At 46.9% G+C, this 23958-nt stretch overlaps 1 protein-coding gene across 1 annotated transcript in view; it reads left to right on the plus strand.

Moving 5' to 3' along the window:
* Positions 1-23958, plus strand: part of LOC149369585 (uncharacterized) — a 123134-nt gene that overhangs the window by 70473 nt on the left and 28703 nt on the right. Inside the window, exons 3-4 of the mRNA XM_089559016.1 lie at positions 7326-17164; positions 17628-17788. Coding sequence (XP_089415142.1) covers positions 16850-17164; positions 17628-17788 — 476 coding nt within the window. The 5' untranslated portion in view covers positions 7326-16849. The remainder of the gene's footprint in view (positions 1-7325; positions 17165-17627; positions 17789-23958) is intronic.

Below are 23958 nucleotides of genomic sequence, written 5' to 3' on the forward strand. Positions count from 1 at the left end.
GATTGGTCCGATCTGAGGCCACCTAGCCCGGTTTAAAGAACCTCGGGCTAAAAAGTTGGCAGCCCGTTTCCGGGATTCAAGGAGTGCGCAGGCACCCATATCAGCTCCAATTGGTGGGGTGGGGGTGCATCGGGCGAGTCCAGTATGCCGAAAGTTAGGACATGGACTCGACTTCGAGCAAAATTTAGAATGCGCAGTTCAAAATGTACCGGGCTTCCGTGCGGGTGATAGCAAGTGCAATGGCGGCTTCCTCTGCAGCCTCTGGGGACGTGTCTGGAGGGAGAGGTAGTGTGAGGAGGGTGGATAAAGAGGAGTCCATCACAGCTGCTGTTGCTTCATCACCCGTGCAGGCAGCGTCCACCCATACGTCGTCCGGCTCGGAGCCTACGCTCGGTGGTTTGCCTTCGCACAGGCTGTGTGGCACTGCTTATGATGGGATGGGTGCATATTCCTCGGGAGCGGCCTGATGAGGAGCTCCCGGTGAGAGAGAGAGAGAGAGAAAACTTTATTGTCGGAAAAGAAGGGTTCCTGGACGCTTAGCAGAAGGGCCAGGTGGCCGTTAGCTGATAGCTGGCGGCGACCTCTTCGGCGCGCTCAATGGCTCCTGCCTGGACGGCGGGGTCCGAGCTGCGCAGCACTTCTTCCCAGGCGTCTGGTGAGGGAGCTTCTATAAGAGCTTCCGGAGGAGGATCCTCCGGGCAGTCCCATAGCATATGATTGAGGGTGTGCAGTGCTACCGCAGTGTTTGCAGGCGGGGTCTATGAGATCGGGGTAGATGTGGGCGTAAATGTACGGGTTCGGGTAAGAATGGGTTTGAAGTCTTCTCCAAGCCACCTCTTGGTGCTTGGAGAGTGACTTGTGCAGGGGAGGATAGATTCTTCGAGAGAGTTTGTAGAATTGGGTAATTTCGTGTTACGAAATCACTGCCTCCATCTCGCATCCCCCTGGACAAGAACCCACCGCTCGGCCGACAAAACCTCGAGCATGTTGGTGGGCTGCTTCGTTCCCTGGGTTGCCTGAATGGGCAGGAGTCCATACCAGTTCTATTTCTCGTTGCAGTGTAATATTTGTGAGATGTTTCTAGCAGTTAGGGATATTCTACCGCGCGAGAAGTTGCGTATGGCAGTCTTGGAATCACTGAGAATGATGTCAGCGTCAGTATTTGCTATGGCCAAGGCTATGGCCGCTTCTTCTGCTTGATCCGCGTACTTGACCGTGACTGAGGCCGCAGAGATGCACTCGCTTCTTCCTGCTATGAATTTGGATGCGCAGATAGCGAAGGCCCCTTGGCTGAAATTGTAATCGGCTGCATCGGTGTATACTGCTCCAGGATGATTGAGGTACTTTCTATGCAGAGCCCGCGCTCTGGCTCGTCGTCTGCCATCGTGGAAGCCCGGTAGCATATTTTTGGGGACCGGTTTGATGAGCAGTTTGTCGCGCACTCCTCGTAGTAGAGGGCCCGGTCGGTTAGACATGGGTTCAGTGTTTACGCCTATTCGATCTAGAATCTCCCTTCCCGCTGTAGTGTTGGCCAGTCTTTGGATGTGCATCGCCTTGTGTGCAGTGATGAGTTCTTCTACAGTGTTGTGTATACCCAAGGATAAAAATCTGTCCGTGGGTGTGTTTCTAGGAAGCCCTAGACCAGCTTTATATGCCTGTCTGAGTAACCTGTTTAATCTGTCGATGTCCACCTTAAATAGTTTGAGGTATGGTAGAGAGTAGGTGAATCTGCTAATGACGAATGCATGTATAAGGCGACAGATGTCGGCCTCCTTCATACCTCTCTTCTTAGCAGTGATTCTTCGAATGAGCCTGACTATCTGGTTGACCGTTGTTTCCAGACGGGTGATTGTAATGTTGCTCTTACGATTATTTTGAATGAACAGACCTAGTACTCGAATGGTTTCGACCTCCTTTATCGGGAGACCTTGAAGGTGCACCTCTGTGATGCTTTCTCTCCGTTTCTTATGTCTGATTAGAAGCAGTTCAGACTTGGGTTGAGAACAATTGAGTCCTATGCTACTCGCATGCTCCTGGACTACTTGTACTGCTTTCTGAAGAGTTTCTTCTATGTGAGCATCGGAGCCATTCGCCACCCATAGGGTAACGTCGTCCGCATAGAGCGTATGACGTAAGTCCTCTATGGCGTTTAGCTTGCTAGGCAGCGATATGAGTGATAGGTTGAAGAGAAAGGGTGACAGGACGGAGCCTTGCGGCGTGCCTCTATCTCCCAGTTCTATCCTATCCGATCTGATGCCCCCAATTGAGAGTTCTGCCGTTCTTCCCGATAAGAAAGAACTGACATACTTGTAGGTTCTGGCACCTACATTTATGCTCGAGAGGCCTCTTAGAATTGCTCCATGCGACACGTAGTCGAAGGCCTTTTCTAAGTCAAGTCCAAGAACGGCTTTGGTGCCGGTTTTATCCGGGGGATCTATGACGTCGTTATACAACTGGAGCATGACGTCTTGGGTTGATAGGTGGCTCCTGAAACCTACCATAGTACTGGGTAATAAGTCATTATCCTCAGCATAGCCTTGCAATCGGCTCAAGATCACATGCTCCATGAGTTTGGCTAAGCCCGAGGTAAGGGATATGGGTCTGAGGTGTTCAATGCTGAGCTTCTTGTTGGGTTTAGGAATGAACGTTACTATCGCGTGTTTCCACGACTGAGGAAGTTCTCCTTTGCGCCAATATCCATTCATTAAATCGGTAACTGCCGAGAGAGATTTACGATCTAGATTCCGCAGCATCTTATTCGTGACTCCGTCCGGTCCCGCGGCTGATGTTGTGCGAAGGTGACCGGTTGCAGCCCATGTCTCCGCGTCCGTTATGTCTCTGCCCAGCTCCTCGTTGGGAGCACCCGTGTAGCGGTTAAGGGCGTCGCTTTTGGACGTGTTCAGGTATCTCTTTCGAAGTTCGTCTAGGAGCTCCGCATCTGTTCCGGGGAATCCGTGAATGATTTCGCTCATGTGAGATCTGGTAGTAGATTTTGTTTGAGTGGGATCTAAGAGGTGCCTTAAGAGGAGCCAGGCCCTTTTGCTGCCTAACTGACCATTTAGGCTGTCGCATATCTGGCCCCATTGTTGCCTAGATAAGTCGGATGTATGTGCTTCGATCTGCCTCTGTAGTTTGGCTGCCTTTAGCTTAAGTGCCCTGTTGTGTTTTTGTTTTTGCCATCTATTGAGGATGCTTTTGTGCGCTTCCCAGAGATGTAGAAGCTTGGAGTCAGCCGTCGGCTGATCTTCCGTCGCGTCCACCTCCTTGGTCGTCTTGCGCACGTCATTTTTAAGCTGCTCTACCCAACTATCTAAGTTTTCGATGTCGGTGGGAGCGGTATCTTCCCTAAGTTTTCTAAAGTTATCTCAATCCGTGAGCGTAGTGCTTGTTGGAATTGACTTTTGTGCGGACGTATGAAACGAGATTGTTATAATGCAGTGATCGCTGCTTGCCGTATTTCTGGTGTTATGCCATTTGGCTTCAGTTATATTCTTGGTGAAGGTCAGGTCGGGTGTGCTATCCCTGCTGACGCTGTTGCCTAGCCGCGTGCAGGAGTGGGGATCATTAAGTAAAGTGAGGCCGAGATCGCGTGAAGTTTCCCATAGCCTCGTGCCTTTCTTGGTGGATTTAACGTATCCCCATTCAGCATGGGGTGCGTTAAAGTCTCCGACTACGAGGAGTTGCGCTCCTTTAGTGAAGTGCATAGTCTTACGCAATAAATTTGGAACGGTTAGCCCTTTATCTTGGGGAGAGCTGTACACATTTAGTATGAAAAGATTTCTGTCTCCTCTATTGCGAGGAACAACCTCTATGAGAGTGTAATTAGCGGCTATGCCATCGAATTCGTGCTGGATAGCCGTGATGTTTCTTTGTACTAGAATAGCGGTTAATTGTTCTTTTTTGGTGTCCGCGCCTTCCTGCATGAAGCTTTTGAATCCCTCTAATTTGGTTTTTCCTCTATTCTCCTGGAGCGCTATTACGTCCGGATTTTCTTCAGTATTCTGGATTAGAAGCTGCAGGTGATCCTTCTTGGGAAGGAAGTGCCTGCAGTTCCACTGCCATACGCTAATTCTCTGCGGGCGGGGGGCCATATTGCCCATGAATTGGTTGCATTCCGTGTGTAGTGATCCTGGCCGCTAGGTTGGCCATTTCTTTCTTAACTTCGTCGATGATAAAACTTTTGAATTCTGCCAGTGTAGCCGCGAATTTGGCATCTAGACGTTCTAGATTGGCCTTTCTGTCGGCCTCTACTTTGGCAAATCTGCGGTCCACTTTGTCGACTAAATCTGCTACCGTCGTTTCATTTTTTTTCTTGGGAGGTGTGAGAGGAGTATCTGCCATCGAATTGGCCGGCCTTTTAAGTCTAGATGCCACCTCCACGTCCATAGCCTTATCTCCTAGCTTATCGTCCTGCTTGGGAAGAGCAGGGGATTTGTGTTTGATCACTGAGGGGCCTGATGGGGAAGGTGATTTGGGTTCAGGTGGAGTACTTGTGGTTTCAGACTGCTGTAGCACTGCCTTATAGGATTTTGGTTTATTAGAAGGAGTTACGGCATGTTGGCCTATTAGCTTCCTCAGCTCGTCTATTCGGGACTGCAAGCGCTGGTTATGCATTCGAAGCTCCCTCACCTGTTTCTGAAGGGCTTCTTTTTCGGGGTCTGTGTGCCAGGTCACACTCTTGCGTCCCGGGATTTCGCTGCGGTCGCGATATCGGCTGCGGCTGGCGGATCTGCTGGCGCTACTCGACGAGGCATCGCTGCCTAAGGGAGGGAAGGATGACGATCCGCTGCGGTGGCGTCCCCCTGGTGGATGCTTGCTCCTGGATCGCGATTGTCTCTCGTCGGTTTGTTTTTGGCCCTTGCTGTTGTTGGCCCTCTTCATGTTGGCTTCTTTTACTTGCTTTTGAAAGCGGAACTTGCAGTTGCGGCTGCCAGTGAAGTGATGGCCCCTGCAGATGATGCAAGTGGAGATGCACGTATGTTGTTCTCCCTGCTTGGGCTGAGCGTGGTTGACTCCACATCTGCGGCAGAGTTCGCGGAATGGTTGTGGGCAGACGTCCATGCGGTGACCAACCTTCCGACAGTTGAAGCAAGCTTCCACTCTGTCGTGGTATGGATAAACGATTTCATCGAACATCAGATATCTGATGGATCTTGGGAGGTGATTTCCGGCAAATATGATGAAGTGCCTGGTCTGCCCCATTCTTCGCGCGTGTATTATATCCGTGTCGGGATTTCGGGCACGAAGTTCCGCTAGGATCTCCTCGTCCGTTTCTCTCGTGTAAGTGTTGAAGACGATACCTCGGACAGAATCTTCTGGCGTTGGTACGTAGGACTTAACCTCAAACAGCTGGTCTGCCATCTGAAAAGATGTCAGGCGACTATAAGCTTCGGCACGTTGCATGTTTGGCGTGCAGATGGTCAGAGTATTGTTCGACGGATGCACTCTGAACCTATCATTCTGGACTGTCTCCGCTGGAGGCAGTTTTAGCGCAGTACAGATGGCTTCGGCAATCTCCAACCTGGATGCCGTCTTCAGATCGAGTGGCGTTCGTGGTCGTACGACGATTATGTAGTCGTCTTGCGGGAGTTTTGGCAGCGGTTTGCCTCGAAATAGAGGCGGCGGACGCGGCTTGGGTGTAGCAGAGTTTCCATCCTTGGACGCCTTGCTGTGATCAGAGAGACGCCCCGGCCCATCAGCGTCTGCTGCCGGCGTTCCGTTGGCGGCTTGCCTATTTTTCCTGTATTTCTTCTGCGCGGCGAGGGCGGCGGGGATCCATCCATCATCCTGAAGCTCTGCCTCCGTTACAGCTTCGCCTTCTACGACGTGGATCATCTTGCGTGACCGTACTCGTCACCGGCGTCGCCGTTAGGCCTAGCCGGCTCGGTCGATGCCGTGGTCGCAGCTATGCCTAGCTGTCAACACGGCGTCCGAAAAATGTTTCCGTCGAATATTCGGCAGAGGACCCACTTGCCTGGTAGCGATAGGTATCCACGGAATCGGGATGGTGTTACGCTTCGTCTGGTACCAGTCTTGGGTTAATGCACTGTTTTGTTTCGCCGTGGTAGCGATAATTTACGGAGCCTATGCGAAGCGCGTCCTCATGCTCGGAGTCGGAGTGAAAAAAACAGCTCCCGGTGAAGGGGTCGTGGGATGGCGAGGAGGGTTGGGTCGTTGGCTGGTATTCTGATTCCAAGGGAGTCCAGGATATACCGACCTGTGGAGGTTTATGTGAGCCTGATGTATTGGGCCTGTCGGTGGGCCTCCACCAGTTCCCCGATCGTGTTGTGGAGGCCCAGGCCTAGTAATCTGTCTGTGGGTGTGTTGAGGGGAAGATGAAGTTCCACCTTGAATGCCTTGCGAATCAAAGCATCCAAAGCGTTCATGTCATCTTTGGATAGTTGTAAGTATGGGGTAGTGTACAGCACATGTCTTGGGACAAAGGCATGAATAAGGCGACATAGGTCGCGCTCCTTCATGCCTCTATGATGTCCCGAGACCCTGCGGATGAGGTGCAATATCGCGCCTACAACCTAGGGTTTATTGGCGTTTTTATTTTCTCTTTAATCACAGCAATGCAGATTACCACTGTTTAAAACGCCGAGAATCTGCATGTACAGCTGCATACCCATGCAGTGTGCCTAGAACATGTGGCCTGCGTCGACTTTCTGAGCCGGCTGTCGTTTATTGTCGATCGAGGGGCGGCACAGTCACTTATGATCAGCAGTTTGATATTACAATTAACCGCGATAAGAAAAAACTTACTAAAATAAAAATGTATCAGTCATCAGTCAGGCATCAATCAGAAGCTATCGAAGAACTGTTACTTTTGGCAGCAAGTTCTCAAAGCTAAAATAAGATGGGAGATTACTAACATCATTCAATTATCAATCAAGGTCAATGTCTCATATATAATTGCACAAAGAACATAACTGACCTCAGTCACTTTGTGGTCCTGTGACAAACATTTTATGATCAGGCCCCCAAAGCAATTCTGTGGTGTACTTGAGGCTAGATATATTTTTGCTACTTAGCCAAGCAAGGCTGTGAATTTTACATTTGCAGATTTCGTTTCGTACTAAAATTCTGCAAGAAGGACAATTTATTAGAAAACTAGTGTTGCAGTCGATCTCGACCTCCTGGATAGAACGGTTCGCTTCGAGCGCGGCACACAGTAGAAGGCCATAGGGACACATATTATTTAAGGTTCCAGACCACCAACTACTTAAAATTGTGCCAAACATATGAAGGCAGTAGAGTTCTGGATATGAGCATAAGCATGAAGAGAAAAAAGCTGCAAGCACTTACAAACATTTCCTTTTCAGATCCAGTGAGAGTCTCACCGAACTCCTTGAGAGAGCTGTAATTGCTGAAGCCAGTGACCAGGAAATTCTGCTGTCTCTTGCATACTGGTGACTCATTACAGTAAACACCTCACCTCTGTTCTTGCACAATGCGCAGCACCGAAAATTTGTTCAGCACTTGGTACTGGAACTCTGGAAGAATAGTGTGCATGTTCTTTGCAACCTATTCAAGGTATTGTTCAGCATGAACAATTAAAAGTACCTAAAAAAATAGCATTTGCAAGGTTCAGTGCTGGTAAAATAATTTCATAATGAAATATGAGGCCAGAGCATAAAACTTATACTCTGAGGCGAGCGTGCCGGTTTGCGCAGGTCATGTCGGCACCCAAAAAATGGTTTGCCATACTAGCAATGTGAACACAGGCATGTTTCATTCAAACAGGTGCCAGTACTCTTGCACTTCGTTTTGCCTTTTACCACACTTTCGTTGTGCGACTCTTAGACTTCGAAGAGTAGGAATGACATGCGGCGGACTGATACCGGAGTGATGCCTAAAAATCATATGGGTCACCACTGTGAGTACCTGCATTCTGCAGCATAGGAAGGGAGTAATTACTCTTTAGTGGCCACCAAAATGCAGCCATATGGCTACAAAGAAGAGCAATACAACTTCCACAAAAACTTGGCAGCTGAAGGAAAATTCGTCTTAGTCTGGCCTGCGCTTGGGTAGTAATTACTCCCTCATTACAAATCTACACCTTGGAGGAATCCCCTAAACATTGGACCAATTCTGCAAAGGACGTGGTGCAGTTGATGGCCCAGGGAAGCCAATGGGTGGCGATGACAGTGACCTCGTCTCATCATCGCTGGCATAGCAACTCGGTTTTGATACCTTTGTCAAAAAACACGAAGGGTAGTTTTCAGAAAACTAGCTTTACCCCATTGGTGCTAAAATAAATGCAACAAATGAAATGATAGCTTATAACCTTCCTCCTTCCAAGTGAATCACTCTCCAAGTCTGAAGTGTACTGAGCCCGCTCCAGTTCTTTTTCAACGTTGGCATAATTCGCTGCAGTGAAAAAAGAAAAGTTAATCTTGTGTACAACAAAGTGTAGTATGAACTGTGACACAGATTCATGCTAAGCTGTGGCATATATGCAAATAAACAAATTTACTGTATGTGCCCTTTATGTTCTTTTCCAGCATCCACCAGGGTTCTTTCCTTTTGGACAGCAGAGCTCTTAGAATCGGGGCCAGGCGGCCAGAAGCATTTTTTCCCGTTGATCCAGGATGTGGGGAGAATGTCCACTGTACCTTCTTCTATAAATTCAACCTTATTATAATATTTTTGCAAAAACATGTCAGTGCTTTTGTCCTGCCTCCCAGAATTATTTGATCTTGATTACAAGATCTATAGCGTACATGTAACCTTCAGTTAGAGCAACAATGAGCATACACTAGAGCTGAAAAATCGGTCTAGTATTTGTCTGGTGATTTCAGATGTTAGTTATGCTTAGTAATTTTTATCTTAGTGTAGTCTTTCACAAATTTTCAGTTTATGAAGTGCAGAAATGGTAGTACGTTTTCATGCTTTGGAAACGACTGCCAGAATACAAACAAATGCTGCCGAAAGCTTCATGGACTTCTGTCCAGGACAATAACGTCTGAAGCTGTAGCAACATTTGTTGCCACTGAAAAAGCAATTAAACCTAACATCTCGAGAACAAACAAGAAAGATATCCCAGATTCAGAAAAGCCACAAACAGAAATCCCAGCACCATTGCAAAACACAGACGCTAGGAGGTTTCATTCAAAAATACAAGAACTCTACTAGAGACGTCACAGACAGAAATGACAGCACTGAAGCAGCCACTGATGCAAGACAGGTTCCTGAAAAAACATGACTAACTCCTAGTGCTAATGAGAGCGTATACTGAGCTCAAGAAACATGCAAACTTAGCTTGTGTGCAACAGCGGAAAAACTGCAAAGTGGCCACTCTGTGGAAAAATTGCAAGTTTTTTCACACATTCAATCAACCAACACATAAGGAGTGAAAGCTTCTGCACAGAAGCCATACCAAGCCTTGTCGGCTCGGAAGGGTGGGTGTACAGAAAACCGTACAATCAGAAACTGCCTGCCAATGATGCAAAGGCTATTTTTTTTGGCTATTACAATTTTATTTCCAACAGTTTACATTCATGTTGGGGTACAGCCCCCGCCGGCCAGTTTTACAGCAGATAGCCTGTATGTCGGGCCCAAATTTTGGGCACGAAGACATTCTTTTTTATTGTAAAGAAAAAAGATGGGTTACCTTCCCTTTTGTGGGCTATTCTCTGAATAAGAAGAATTTCATTGTTTATTTTGCAACAGTTGTTGCCTTGTTTGAGACTCAGTGTGAGAGAGTCAAACGTGATAGTATTGTGTTGGGGACACGCATATTCCACCGGAAGATCTGCTCCCTCGTGACTGCCTAACAGCTTATCGTCATTGCGACAGGCGACAAGAGAAGGCCTCATGAAATGAATATTCTCTTGAGTTCTGTTGTAGATTTTGCCAAGAGTGGATCCTGGTTTCCGCAAGAAGTTTTTGATCACCTGGAAATTGTTTTCAAAAGGGAACACTGTGAAAGGATCCAGGGTACCATACAACCGAGCATCTGCAGCAAGGTGCAGGAGACATCTGAGTACAGCATGAATTGTGTAAGTCACTGAAGTTTTAAGTATTACGCCAACTGGCTCGAAAAAATAAAACCAAAGGTGCTTACCAATTTTCTCTAGCAGAGTGCTAATAAGCTGCCGATTGAAGTCATTGGCATCCTGCTATTCTTTTCGCAGCCACCGGTTTTCTTTTGCCTTCTGAGCCAGGGCGTCCTTCATGCCACCTAACTCTGCAGTCTTAAAAATTAGAATGCACAGGAACTATGATGTTGAGAAGAGAAATAACATGCACCAATATGTTGCCACCAGTGATGCTGCTTGTAAAGCAAAAAAGACAATCCTCCAATAAGTTTACCCTGGTTTGTTTGTGCTCCTTGATAATTTTGGAATGAAGGCTACTGCACGCAGCTTTTTGTCTCTTCAGAGCTTCTTTTCGTTGTGGCAAGCTCTGCTGTAGAAAATACAGTGACTTGTTGGTAGAGTAGAAGCATACAGAATACAAACAATACACATCTGACTGCATGCTCACCCTCTTTTTACCTGGCACCCTTTCATCTTCTTCTTCGGTGGTAATGATACACGGCAGTGGTTCTCTCTTCATTTTTATTTTTTCCTCAAGGAATCAACAGTATCTAAAAAAAAAATTTTCTCCAGATTTAAATTGGTTGCATTCATGGGTTAAAATATAGCAACTTACAGCTTTAATACAGCTATTGGATGAGAAACTTCGCATTGCTTTGTGCTGCTGATCAAGCTGCCCTCCATTAAACTCTTGAGATACAGTTAAGGTAATCTCATACAAAGGCATACCTCGGAGTGCGAGAATGAACGCTGGGCAGTATCCTTCTACTTCTCCATCCTTGCTCAACCAAAATGCGTGTAGCTTCTTTCCAGTGTCGAAGTCTTCTCCACTAGTCGGTGAAAAACTTTGATTAGCCAGACCGGCAGTATTGCTTTAAATCTGTCTTCATATCTCACAAACATGAGAAAAAAATCACGCGCACACGTGGTACGAGGTCCGATCGTTGTTGCTGTTGCCTTTGAAGCAGTGGGTACGCAAAGCGATGACGGCGACAATGCATTAGGTGCGTTGTCGTCACGGTTGTTGCTCTTTTTAGGCTGTGTCTGCTAATAGAGAGTTTAGCTTATTGTTACCGTTTATCGTGTTACCGTATGCCGGGCTCGTGCTTCCAAGGTTTTCTCAATGGCGGCTGCTTCAGTGGTAAATTCTGCGACTGTCGTCGGTGGATTCCGGGTCAGACCGACGAAAAGTGCCTCTTTAGCACCACGCATCACAAGCTCCACCTTCTTCTCCTCCGCCATGTCAGGATCGACTCGTCGAAAAAGGCGCTTCATATCTTCTACATATGCGGTCACTGTAGGAGCAGCTGAGCTCTTTCTTTCCTGATGGTGCTCGTGAAGGCCTTCAGGAACTCCCGTTTGAATAATTCCGACGTCGCTAGAGAAGCTTCGTTGTTTTCGAACCAGATTCTTGCTGGTCCTTCCAAGGCGAAGAATACATGGCTCATCTTAGTCTGGTCGTCCCAACTGTTGAACACGGCGACACGCTCGAACTGTTCCAACCATTCCTCGGGATCCGCACCCGGTGAGGCGTTGAACGTGGGCGGCAGTCGGGGCTGGTGTAAAATAATGGGGTCTGGTGTCGTAGCCATGGCTGAAGTCGAAATTGAGGGGTCCTTCTTCGTTCGCGTGCGGTCCGGTAGCAGTCCGAATTCTGGTGGACACCTCTGGAGACGACGGCTGCTTCGCCCTTCGCCTGCGGGGGGGGACGGCTTCTGTGGCTTTCGCAGGATCTTCTTCGAGACGGCTCGGGCTGCTCTGACGGCTCCCAGGGGGTGAGGGCGACAGGGACATCCGTTAGCACCTCCACCAGATGTCACGTAGTGGTGACTGCAGTCCGGTGAACAGGAAAACAACGAGGATGTCTTTGAAACAGAACTCTTTATTCGGGCTGACTTGCGCCCGCAAAGAACTGAATCACTCGGCGGTGGCGTAGCAACAAGCGTGCTCGGCGGTCGTCGAACAGAATGCCTGCCGCTGTCGGCCATGCTCTTTTTAAAGCTGATAGCGAACCTTCAAGATAAAGCTTGGGAAGTTACTAGAACATTCTGGCTCTGCCTGGATGCGATCAATTGAGATAATTCTAGGCGCGTCTTGCGTCACAAACGAAGCGATAAAGCGGTGTTCCAGCAGCTTTGAAGATTGAAGAAAATACAACAAACAAACGCTAAAAAGATTCGTGGCAATATAACTAACTAACTGATCAAATCTGAAGTACTTACCAATAACCGCATTGACCCTGACTGGGTCCAGGGCTTCCTTTATGGGGCCTTCCTTTTTGGAATTCGTCCCTTTTCCATAAAGGGACTTGCCTCTCAGCTCGTCGAGCGAGAACACCGCCTTCAGGAGGTGGCGAGCAAATTTCGCTGGCGCCGTTGGGCAGTGAGCGTGGAGGCGGCTCATGACCGACTTCTCGGCCATGACGCCACCTCCAATGTATACAAAAGGTAAAACAAAATAGCAAAACAGGTTATGCAACATGGTTCTCTCGCAACTCACGAGTATCGGCAAAAGTAGAGACAAACTGGTGCGCGAGGCAGTGGCGATTAACCATGCTGGTCAGAATGGCGTGAGCACACACCATTTGTCTCTTTGACGTCAAAAGAATTGGAGTTTTTGTGCTGCAATTGAACAAAGAAGATGCAGACGATCTCTTTCACCTCCTCGAAGGGCGAATCGAGTGGAGGTGAGACCACTCTCAGTTAAGTTTGAGTTGAGGCGTGTTTATGAATACAGTGTTAAACTTCCCTGTGCTGTACACAATAAATAAATAGCAGTACAACATGGAAAACCTAAAGTCAGATCCAAAGAATGGGCGAGAAAAACAGCAATGCGATTAACAGAACAAAGTGCATGTAAGATAGAGAGGAAACATACTGGCAAAGCATGAGAACTCCGTTATTAACTCAATTGCTTAGCGGGCAAATGCCACACGTGACAGCAATTAGGTAAATGAAAAATCAAGATCAAATGACCAGCACAACATGCATCTCACAAGCACACCGTTCTTTTCTTTTGGTTTTATGGTTCTGCCTCACAACCCCACAAAAAGGATCGTTTTTTCTAGGGCAGCACATTGGCAGTGGTCATGACAGCGCAAACCTAAATGTACAGGTGGCAAGTGAGTGGTTTAACTATTTATCTTTTAAGGCATTTACAGGTGATCAATGAAATATGGCAATCTAGAACTGAGCAGCAACACAAGCAACGTGGGTGAAGACTTTCATGTGACTGTTGCACTTGTCACTTAAAACAAATTTACATGACGGGCCAAATCGCAAAATTCTAGAGAGGACGAAACGTAACATGACTCAATACTAGTGGCCCTGCTTCTCCCCTCGCAGATTTTGGTGAAGGTCTGCTGCATTTCAAGAGAAAATACAACTTCTCAGCGTAGCAACAGTTTTCTGCAGCAGAAGAAATATAAAATAGAGGAAACTAGTCTTTCTTCCTGTTATAAGTAAGCCGGCCTATAAACGAGCATTGATTGTTATCTTTCTTTTGTGGGATTATGAGAAACATCGCAGTGGAGAGCTCCAGATTAAATAAGACCACCTGAGGTTTTTTGATGAGCACAGACACTGCATGGCACATCAGTCCACACAAAAAAAAAACAGCATCAGTTTTAATCTCACTCTACGCAGCTCTCCTTTCATTATAAGAATTCAGGTTTAAATGTCCACTCACAAAAACCCTCACTAAGTCAATCCCCACAGAAAAGAGCCAAGTAGTAGCGGCCACTGACTCACTAAGTCATTGCAACCAATATAATAGGGGTATCAAACCAACAGTTCAAGAACACAACACAAATTTCGGTACAATTTCGTATAAAATTTACTGTGCAATAGTGCCCTATGCATCATTTTTTTTACAAAATATATATGCAAGTATTCTTTCCTGTTCAACACATACAGGACAAAAGTAGGTTGTGTACAGTAATGGCAAAAGCGACCATGGAAAGCATGATAAAAGGGACTTCAACTTGTGATATGAAAGCCACCCTTACCATAGTTGTTCTCTGCCACCCTCAGTCGCTCCTCAAGCTCCTCCGTATATCCTTTAAGCTGCCTCAGCTCCTCTGCAGCACCACAACTGCAACCAGGCACCTACAGAGGCAGTAGTTTTCATCAGCTTTTTTACTTGTTCCTTTCATTTTCAAGCAATTGGCCAAGTATTACTGAGCTACACTGGCACTTGAGATAGTGGATCACAAAGGGCACGAATGCCTGTGTGTTGAGTGTACAGACAAAAGCACTGCTGAGCACTGACTGCTAGATTCGAGCCTTTGCTATTGGCAACACAGCAGCCACCATTGTCAGTCGCCGCAAACACGCCATGCAGCATGACCTCGGGGCGAACTTGTAAATTGGCAGTGGTGGTAATGTCTTTGTAAAGGTAATCTGGACACTGACATTTTCTACTCATTACTTCGTCGAAAACCCTATTGCGAAAACCGGTGAACTCTAGGAAGAAACCAGCATGTTTTTCACAATGTTTTTTGCTGGGGATGCCCGTGGTTGGCTAGATTCATTGGAAATGCAGTGGGAATACGCTCTTTCCGCTAGCACTGGGCCCATACTCAGGTATGACACTAGAATGCTGGACCACAGTGGCACTGGGTTTTGCAATGGAGAGTGGCATCTAGTCACAAACAAGTCACTGGTAAGGCCGCAATTGGAATATGCGACCGCATATCCGCAACAGGTTCACCTGGTGGACAAGTTAGAAGGAATACAAAACCACACAGCGAGGTTTGTTTAAAAACAGTACTAAATAAAGAAGCACATCAGATTAGAACCCCTATATATAAGGCAACAGAAGCAAGGGCTTAAACTTCACACAATATACACCAACAGGCGTTGAAAACGAAAAATACCTCCAAGCACCCCACCACATTTCAAACAGGACAGGACAGTTTTAAAGTACGTTAATTAAGTTACCCCGCAGAATGAACTATGTGAAAGCATAAATTTTTTTCCTGATGTATTTCTGACTGGAAATAATTTCCCATCGAATGTGTGCGTGCTGATTGAGATGCCTTTTTGGCTTAATCAATCATTCATTCAAATCAAGCACAGTAGACTGAATTCCGTTGTTCATTCTTTTTGGTTAATCTGACTGGTTTTGTTACACTTGCTTCCAAGTCCTCCCTTCTTTCATGTAATTTTATTATTCAGCTCACCGCTTTAATACAGAACCCACTCCTTTGCCATGATGATTCGGCACTGTAGGGTGTACTGTAAACAAATAAATAAAAATTGCATCCGATCGACTCACCTTTTGTTTCTTCCTTGCCGGCTCGGCAGAGGTCTGAGGCTGCTCCACCGTCTCTGGACCTGTGTCGTACAACAAGCAGATAATGTACATAATACTTGCCTTGGCCGTGTAAATGTTTGCCGAACTAAAGGTATTGTAAGTATACGTACTCAACACCTCAGCAGCTGCGGCGGGATCCGTGCGGATTTCAACGTCCTCGGCGCCTGTGTGCACAATTGCCAGATACCGCACAATACTACCTTGAATGCAGAAATGCTTCAGTGACTAAAGCCACATGGGCGACATGGGTGCAGCTTTGCGCTGCCGCCAACTTTGCCCGGCGCCTCTCCATTGTTTTGTCCGTTCCTACGTAGTACAATTATCAGATTATGCGCATAACGTCCCGGTCCCCGAACCCCTAGACGCGCAAATGCTTTCGTGACTAAAGACACTCACCGAAGTCCAGCAGCTCAGCTGGTGCGGCTGCCTCGCCAGCCTTCCAGACGACGTCCGTGATTTTCCCGCGCAACTGTTTGATGGAGTGAGGCTCTGTGAGGAGCCGCACACCGATACTGGCATCAACTAAAGCGCGCACTGGCTACACGTCCCACTTTTCATCATTCTGCCACTTTACTAAAACGTGCGTCATTGTTGGTTGCAGCATGATGAACGCAAAATAACGAAAACGACGTAGCTGCGTTGTTACACCATGCACGAAAAGCGGTGCTAACGATGATGCCGTCGCGAGATAGAGAGATAGATCTCACACCACCCTGAAACGGATGGATGGATGAAACATAGGAGCGCCCCCTTTGAAACGGGGTGGAGGCAGTTGCCATCATGCGGTTCCTCGTGCGCTCTGCGGCAGCATCGTCAACTACTGGTGTCGTCTGCTTCCTTCTGTGTATCCGTACAAGCAGGCAGGTAACACGGCACTAGTCAGTGCCTGTGTGTGCGTCTGTGTGTCTCTCTTTGCTCGTGTGTCGTGTTACCTGCGCTGCTTATACGGATATGCAAAATACCAACTAGCCCGCCACATCGCTCTTGTTCCTTCTGTGCTTGATTCTGCAGCGCAGCCGCAGCCTACTCTCAAGTTCAAATTGTCTGCTGTAACTAACCCTGCGCCGCTGAGTCGGCTGAGTGCTCGAAACTATAATTGTTGCAGTATGCTTTGTTATTATTTTTTTTATTTACACTCGTGGCGGAAAAACGTGTAAGCAGACCCTAACATCCGAGATAATCTGCGCGCGCACGGTTGATTTCGGAGGCCATGAGCACAGAGTGCGGTGACGCAGAGTCACGAGAGATGGTCAATGCACTCCATGCTTGTGCACGAATGCAGCGAATGCGCTGACGCCGTGACGCGTTGCGCCGTTCTTGTTCGCGCGCAATTATTTTGGTCGGTCTTGATGTGCCCACTCTGTGCTTTGGAGAACACGCGAGATTCCAACGCTCAGACATGCCACCCAAAAGAAAGTACAACCAGTATTTAACTGATCTAACGTGCAACGTTCCACTTCGTTCAAAATACCGTCTCAATGTAGCTGCTCATGATAATCTATCGCAAGTCTCGCCGAAAGAAGAGAGTAGCAGTAATGTGCTACAAGCTGGTGGTGGTAATGCCGAGTCTTCTCCGGAAGACCCGAGCGTCGTCGGAGGGCCCGATGCAGCGCAGGAACCCCTGTCACGAAGTGCATTTCCTGACCGTGACGGCTCTGATCAAGCGGAGACTGAACCGACCGACCCGGCTGCACGATAGCGCGAGCAGTACTGACGTGGATTCTTCGGAGTTATCTAGCAGCGAGGACGAGGAAAACTCAGCCAACGATACTGCACCGTTGGTTGTAGACAGCGACAGCGACCTGGTATGGTGATATTTTAATTCTTTTGTGATTGTGCATATATATATGGGCGCGCACTCTCCTTATAAGTTAGGAGAGGGGCAAAGTAATTGATAACACCTGTTCATTCCTTCTTTGTAACAGGGAATTAGGAGAACAACACTCCCTTCATTTTCTTTCTAATTATTTATTTACTTATTCATTTAAAGGTCGGAAGCCCTTTTACATAGCCTTGTTTTCCCGAGGAATGCCTCGTGGATGTGTTGTAGCTAGCTGGTGCGCTCTGTGTATTATTTGCAAGTGTAATAAATAGCATATGAGAGTTAACGCTTTGTCGTCCCTCCCTTTGACCCTCGAGCACGAACACCCCCCCCCCAGTTAGCGAGCGCAGGCGCTGCAGCCTCGGTGCAAGTTGCAATTTCAGTGCTACCCTTAGTAGATGTCATTGAAGTGTCAGTTATTGTGGTTGTTTTCAATTTGTAACCAGGACAAACCACTCTACCTGGGCTTAAGGATCACGAAAGCCGCAAGCATCTTGCTCATCCTGGGCCACAGCCTTCGCCATGATGCCTCAAAAGAAGCAACGGAGAGTCTTCTCCACTTAATCCGCTGCCACCTTCCAGAGGGTACAACATTACCGACCTTCAAGTACACATTTGCAGCATGCAGATGTTAGTGAATGGCGACACCACGTCTGAAGGTCTGAAGTTAATACACGTGTGGCATCCCCGCGGACCTCCAGCTTCTCCACCGAGGCGATGGACGTACCATCCGGCACGCCCGTCCTGCACGGGCGGCACAGCTTACTTGACCGTCAAAATAAAGGAAGGACCCGAATAATGGGTCCTCCTAAATGAGAAACTTAGGTTCCCACTTCTATAAAAAAAAAAAAAAAGCCACAGAAAATGGCGTTCTTTATACAGTGGAACTGCCGTGGACTTTTCAATAACTACCATTATATAAAAGATATTTTAGACACTTTTCCCGTTGTGGCCTCATGCCTACAGGAAACGAACATAGGTCCTAAAAAAGGCGGCATACTGCTTATGCCAGTTTTGGCTTTTGTTGGGTTCATTTTTCTTGAGCTGTTCACAGTAGTGGCGCATTCGCACTCCGATGTAGTAGTGGAACACTTGTGCCGTCATGTCTTTCACGATGTGGACACGGAAAAGACAGATTGAATTTCTAGCGCGTTGTAAATGGTTACGTCATACACTTCTTTGTCATCAGCATGCTTCTAAAATATTCTGTCTGCTTCATAAAGTAGAAGAGCGCGGAGTGAGGATGTTTAAGCCCTCCACGGGTTTTGCACATTATGATAGCTGCTTCAGGCTTTCTTGCCACATTGTCTGTCGCAACTAACCCGAGTTTACACTGTGAACAACCCGTGATTTTCAGTAGCTTCCTCGACAGAAAGCCTGTCCCATAGTAAATGATGCAATCTGTCACACTGGCCGCCATGGAGACATTTTCAAACACAGCCTTGCATTCAATTTCGTTCTCCACATAGCCATCAAGTTTTGCCTTTTGTACTGCAACAGGCGATTTTGTACACATTTGATGAGATGTGGTGTGTCCGAAAAAACAAACATTACGGTCGTCACATGCAGGGTTCAAAAAGCTATTTCTTGCACCGTCTAGAACTCCTGTTACACCGAAATATTTCCACATTGACCGGTTGGTTGCAGCACCAGCATCTTCAAGTAGAAGGATAGCCTTCATTGTGCCAGTATTGTCCCTTTTGTTGGTCCATGGCTTGCAAAGACTGCAATAGGTTGGAAATAATTTTCACCAAAAGAACGGAACACGAAGACTAGGCCATGGTCTGCCACTTGGTTCGGTGCTTGTACCTCGTCTCCGAAGTCTGCATGACCAATATAGGTCATTGTTCTCGCATTAACTTTCATTTCCTTGCGGACATGGATCTCATCAAATATCAGAATTCCATGCTGCTTAAAACTGTTCATTGTTGCCAGCTTTCTTTTGAAGGCAGAGAAGAAACGGGTGTCAATACCACAGTTAACACGCATCATAGATAAGTACTTCTTTATAGTTGACTTGGAAGGAAGTGGTAAGATGTTGTCTCTGAGGAAACAGTACCGTGATAGACTGCGTATATGCAAGAGAAGACAGAGCAAAAGCCATTCTTTGGTGTAGCGTCTCCTCTTTTTGTTGGTTGATTTGGCAGCTGCTATACATTTTTTAATGGCTGTTGTCTCATCAGAAATGGGCGATAACTTTTTTGAGCAAAACAAAGAATGCATAAAATGTACACAAAACAATTCAATGACTAGAGGACTGCCTGAGGGTACTCATCAGGTCCGGAAGAAGAATGAAAATTGTTGTATCGCCGGCTGGCACACACAGAGCAGCAGCCAGCCAATAAAGCACGACGCCAGTAGCCGAACGAAGCAGACCTCTTTAATAGATTAGTTGCGTCATTATACCGGGTGTCCCAGCTAACTTGAACCAAGGGTTTAAAAATGAAATATTGGGGTCAGGAGAGTGAAACTACCTGCATATTGGTGACAGGCATTTGGCGCACCACAGGAAATTTTTTGTATTGCAATTACTTAACTAGTAATTAAAATAATTTTTTTTAAATTTTTAATATTCACTTTAGACACTAAGTGTGATTCGCAAAGTTGGAGAGCACTTTCAGAAACCCCCATTCCATTATTCGCCATAAAGAAAACCTTACGTGTACCTCTTTTTTCGAGCTCGAAAGAAAGCCCGCGAAATACAAAAAAAACCACGTGACGAGCGCATTCGCGCGCCGCGATCGTGCTGCTCTCAACCGTGCTTTCAGTGAACGAAATCAGCTCCGGTATTCATTCGGCGGCCCCGTTTCAGAGGCAGGCCGATATCTTGGTGGTGGTTTCTTCGGCCGTGTCAGCCAGTTCGCGCGTGACGGTGTAAATTGCAGCGAGTGCGCTGCGCTTTGCAGTCGCGATAAAGACTGCCAAGCTCGAAGTTTTCAAATGAGAGGAGTTTTATTTGCCAGTTGCAAAGAAAATAAAAGTGGCGGTTTATGGCTTGGCTGTGCGGCGATGACAGCCGTGGCATGCGGTTGTCCTGACTCCATTTCATTTCGGTTTCTTACCAATTATAAAAAGTGCTCGAATAGGTCACCTTGTGCGACGATACAGCTATGGCATCTTGTAACCAAATCAGCCGTTGCATTTCGTATGACAGCCTCAGGCATGTTTAAACAGACTTCCGTTATTTTGTCTTTAAGGTCTTGCGGTGTGGAAGTTGGTGTGCTGTACACCTTGTCCTTGATATGACCCCACAAAAAGTAGTCCAGAGGTGTCATATCAGGAGACCTGGCTGGCCAGTTCACGGGACCTAGTCGTCCTATCCATTTCTGCGGGAACGCTGCGTCGAGCCAGGTCCGAGCCTTGGCGCTGCTGTGCGCGGGGGCGCCATCGTGTTGAAACCACACATTTGTGGCCCTGGCGAGCGGTAGATCCGAAAGGAAGTCGTCAACGGGTCCTCTGAGGATATCATTGGTGTAGCGATCTGCTGTCAGCGTCTGGTCGAAAAACACAGGCCCGATCAAACTACCGTCGAAAAGTCCACACCAAACACTAAATGACCACTGGTACTGGTGCTGCGTCTGTAAAACCCAGTAGGGATTTGAATCGCTCCAGTAATGAGCATTGTGCAGGTTCACCTGTGAATTGCGCGAAAAACTAGCTTCGTCACTCCATATCACTTTGTTCAAAAAATCCGGGTCGTCCTGCATCTTTATCAGAATCCAATTAGCAAAATCGGTCCTGTTTTGGAAGTCCCGTGGCAACAGATTTTGATGAAGCTGTACGTGGTACGGATGCAGGCGGTGTTTGCGCAGTATTCGCCAAACTGATGACCTGGAGACTCCGGTATCCTCGCTCACGCTGCGCACGCTTGCTTGGGGTTCCAGAGCGAACAGCGATAAAATATGCGTCTCGAAGTCCTCGTCAAAAACAGGTGCTCTGTGTCGTGTGGACGTAAAACTGCCCATCCGTCGCAGCGTCTCGAAGGCACGCAGGATCGTTACTGAACTTGGCCGCCTGCCTGGGTGCCATTGTTGCATAAGGTCTGCAGCGCGCCTTCTGTTCCCATGACATGCACCTAGAGCCAGAACCATGTCTGCTTTCTCTTCATTTGTAAACGGCATGTCTGCAGTGCTAGTAATCACTACACCAAAGATTCAGTCTCGCATGAGAGTGGCATAAGAAGAGCACACGACAAACTGTGCTTCACCGCTGCTTCCAGCTTTCAAAATCCTCATTAGGAAACTGCAACACACAGCCGCCAACACCTCGCGGCGAAACATTATTCCCTGTATTTCTCTTTTGCTTCTGAGTGACAAAGCAGACTCGCCATCTCAGTATCTTATCAGATTGGGACTAAGTCGTCGTCGCCGGGTGCCAACTAGCTGACGCGGACGAAAAACCCCCGCCAAGATATCGGCCTGCCGCTGCAACGGGGCCGTCGAATAAAGGCCGGAGCTGATTTCGTTCACTGAAAGCACGGTTGAGAGCAGCACGATCGCGACGCGCAAATGTGCTCGTCACGTGATTTTTTTTGTATTTCGCGGGCTTTCTTTCGAGCTCGGAAAAAGAGGTACACGTAAGGTTTTCTTTATGGCGAATAATGGAATGCGGGTTTCTGAAAGTGCTCTCCAACTTTGCGAATCACATTTAGTGTCTAAAGTCAATATTAAAAAATTTAAAAAAATTATCTTAATTACTAGTTAAGTAATTGCGATACAAAAAATTTCCCGTGGTGCGCCAAATGCCTATCACCAATATGCAGGTAGTTTCACTCTCCTGACTCCAATATTTCATTTTTAAACCCTTGGTTCAAGTTAGCTGGGACACCCGGTATACACAGCTAGGGTAGCCCGTGGCGCCCTCCAGGATAGGTTAACATAACTATAACAAAAATATGGAAAGAAGGTGAAGGTTCACGACCTTTCCTGTGGCCTTTCCTCTTCCCGTACAGTTGTCTTCTCATTTCTGCAAAAAAAAAAAAAAGTTATTTTATGCAGTTAGTACAAGCCACATGTTATGAAGGAATTTTTTTAGTGCCCAGTAGCCATCGAAAAATTTGTTGGGAAGGCATTTTCTTTACCAGTGTATTCTATTAGCTCAAAGCCCATTCAGAAAGGACGACAACAGAGCAAGGCATCGAAGCCAGAATATTGCAACCAGTGCTAGGGTCAAAAAGGCAAGCTGCATAAGATTTACTTATTCATTTTCCTTTCCTACTTGCAAGTGCTGCTTCACAAACATGCATACACGCACACCTGAAAAAAGCTGAGCTCCAGTCGAATGGCTGAGAAATGCTTGCCGTTTTTTACTATCTATCTATTGTCAGCCAACCTCTTGTGGCCTGTTGGATTTGTAGGGTTGCATTTGAAAGCCTTTTTATCAGTCGGACAGCCTCTCTTGATTAAAATAGAAAAAAAAACCATTAAAATAACAACACAGTGCTGAGAGCATAATTTTGTTCAGAGTATTTTCAGCCATATACCGCAGAGATAGCTGATGATGTACCAGCATTTCATATGCTTGGCAGTGAAACAACATAATTACATAAAGCGCAAGTGCAAAAAATTAAAATTTCTCTGACCTTTATGACCAAGAGCAAAATGTTCTGTGTTCCGTCATCTTTGACAATTGTGCAAAGAAGTGACGTCTACTTTGAAGAATTATATGCGCTGCCAACAACCCTGATTTGCCATTTCAACCCTTTATCGCTATGTTACTTTATTTTTCGGCCAAACTTCTGCAGTTCTAATTAACCATTCTGAAGAACTGTAACTCGCTCTGTGACACAAGGAACAGCTGCAGGTCTCAAAAAAAAATTGGCAGTAGCTTAGCTCGGTTATGCCCGGACATACGTAGCGAAAGCTGATATAGATTCCAGGCCTCCTCCTACTTAGTAGACTTGTCGGCGTCCATACTGCTGCTTCAACTGTGGTTGCGGTGCATGCGAGTGTTCAATCCTCCAACATGTTATCAGGCACTCTTAGGTGATCGAGCACTGGTTGACATCTGTTGTATATTTAGGTTTTTCAAGGAAGCCAACGCTTTAAACAAACTCTTAAGTATTTTTAAAAAGCTTCACCTTTAACAAAAACTCTAACCTTGCATTTGGCGCATCATAGCCTCAGTTGCTTTTGCGCCATAAAAATCAATATAACTAACTAACATGTTATCAGGCATGCCACACAGCTGGCGAAGCGAGTGGAGGCGAGTGCAACGACGAGGCAAGCGGTGTGACGTCATGCCAGATGGTGTGGCGAGCGCGCAGCGTCCGCCTTCTGCGGTGGTCGGTCTTTGTGCCTTCTTGGAGCACCACCACAGCGAAATCGCAAGTTCGTGGCCAGTGTAGCCTGTGCTACAAAAGGACGGTTGCTATTTTTGCCATAAGAGAGTCATGCATCATTCTTGCCAGGATGTGAGCGGTTATATTATGTACTTCAATGGAACCAGTTATCCTTTCTTGCATAAAGGCACCAAGAGCACAAGGTGTGGTCAAAGCAAAAACATGAAAGCAATAGTGCAAGTTGGCCATTGTGTCATGAACTGCAACTAGTGTACAGTGCAATAAAATTACAAAAGACTAGTTTGATCTTCTTCAGTGACTCTACAAAATGCCTTGTTTGTTGAGGCATCAGCGCAATCTAACCAATGCCCTTCAGAAAATAGGCACTGGTAAAGCTGAACATGACTCATTTACAAGCTAAAACTCTGGCTGTAGCCTTCTTGCTGTGTCAGGTTACGTCAACGCAGCATCTGGAGTACGTAAGAACCAAAGCTAGG

The sequence above is a fragment of the Amblyomma mixtum genome, chromosome 1, assembly GCF_055824585.1.
Source record: "Amblyomma mixtum isolate Tamu chromosome 1, ASM5582458v1, whole genome shotgun sequence".
NCBI lineage: Eukaryota > Metazoa > Arthropoda > Arachnida > Ixodida > Ixodidae > Amblyomma > Amblyomma mixtum.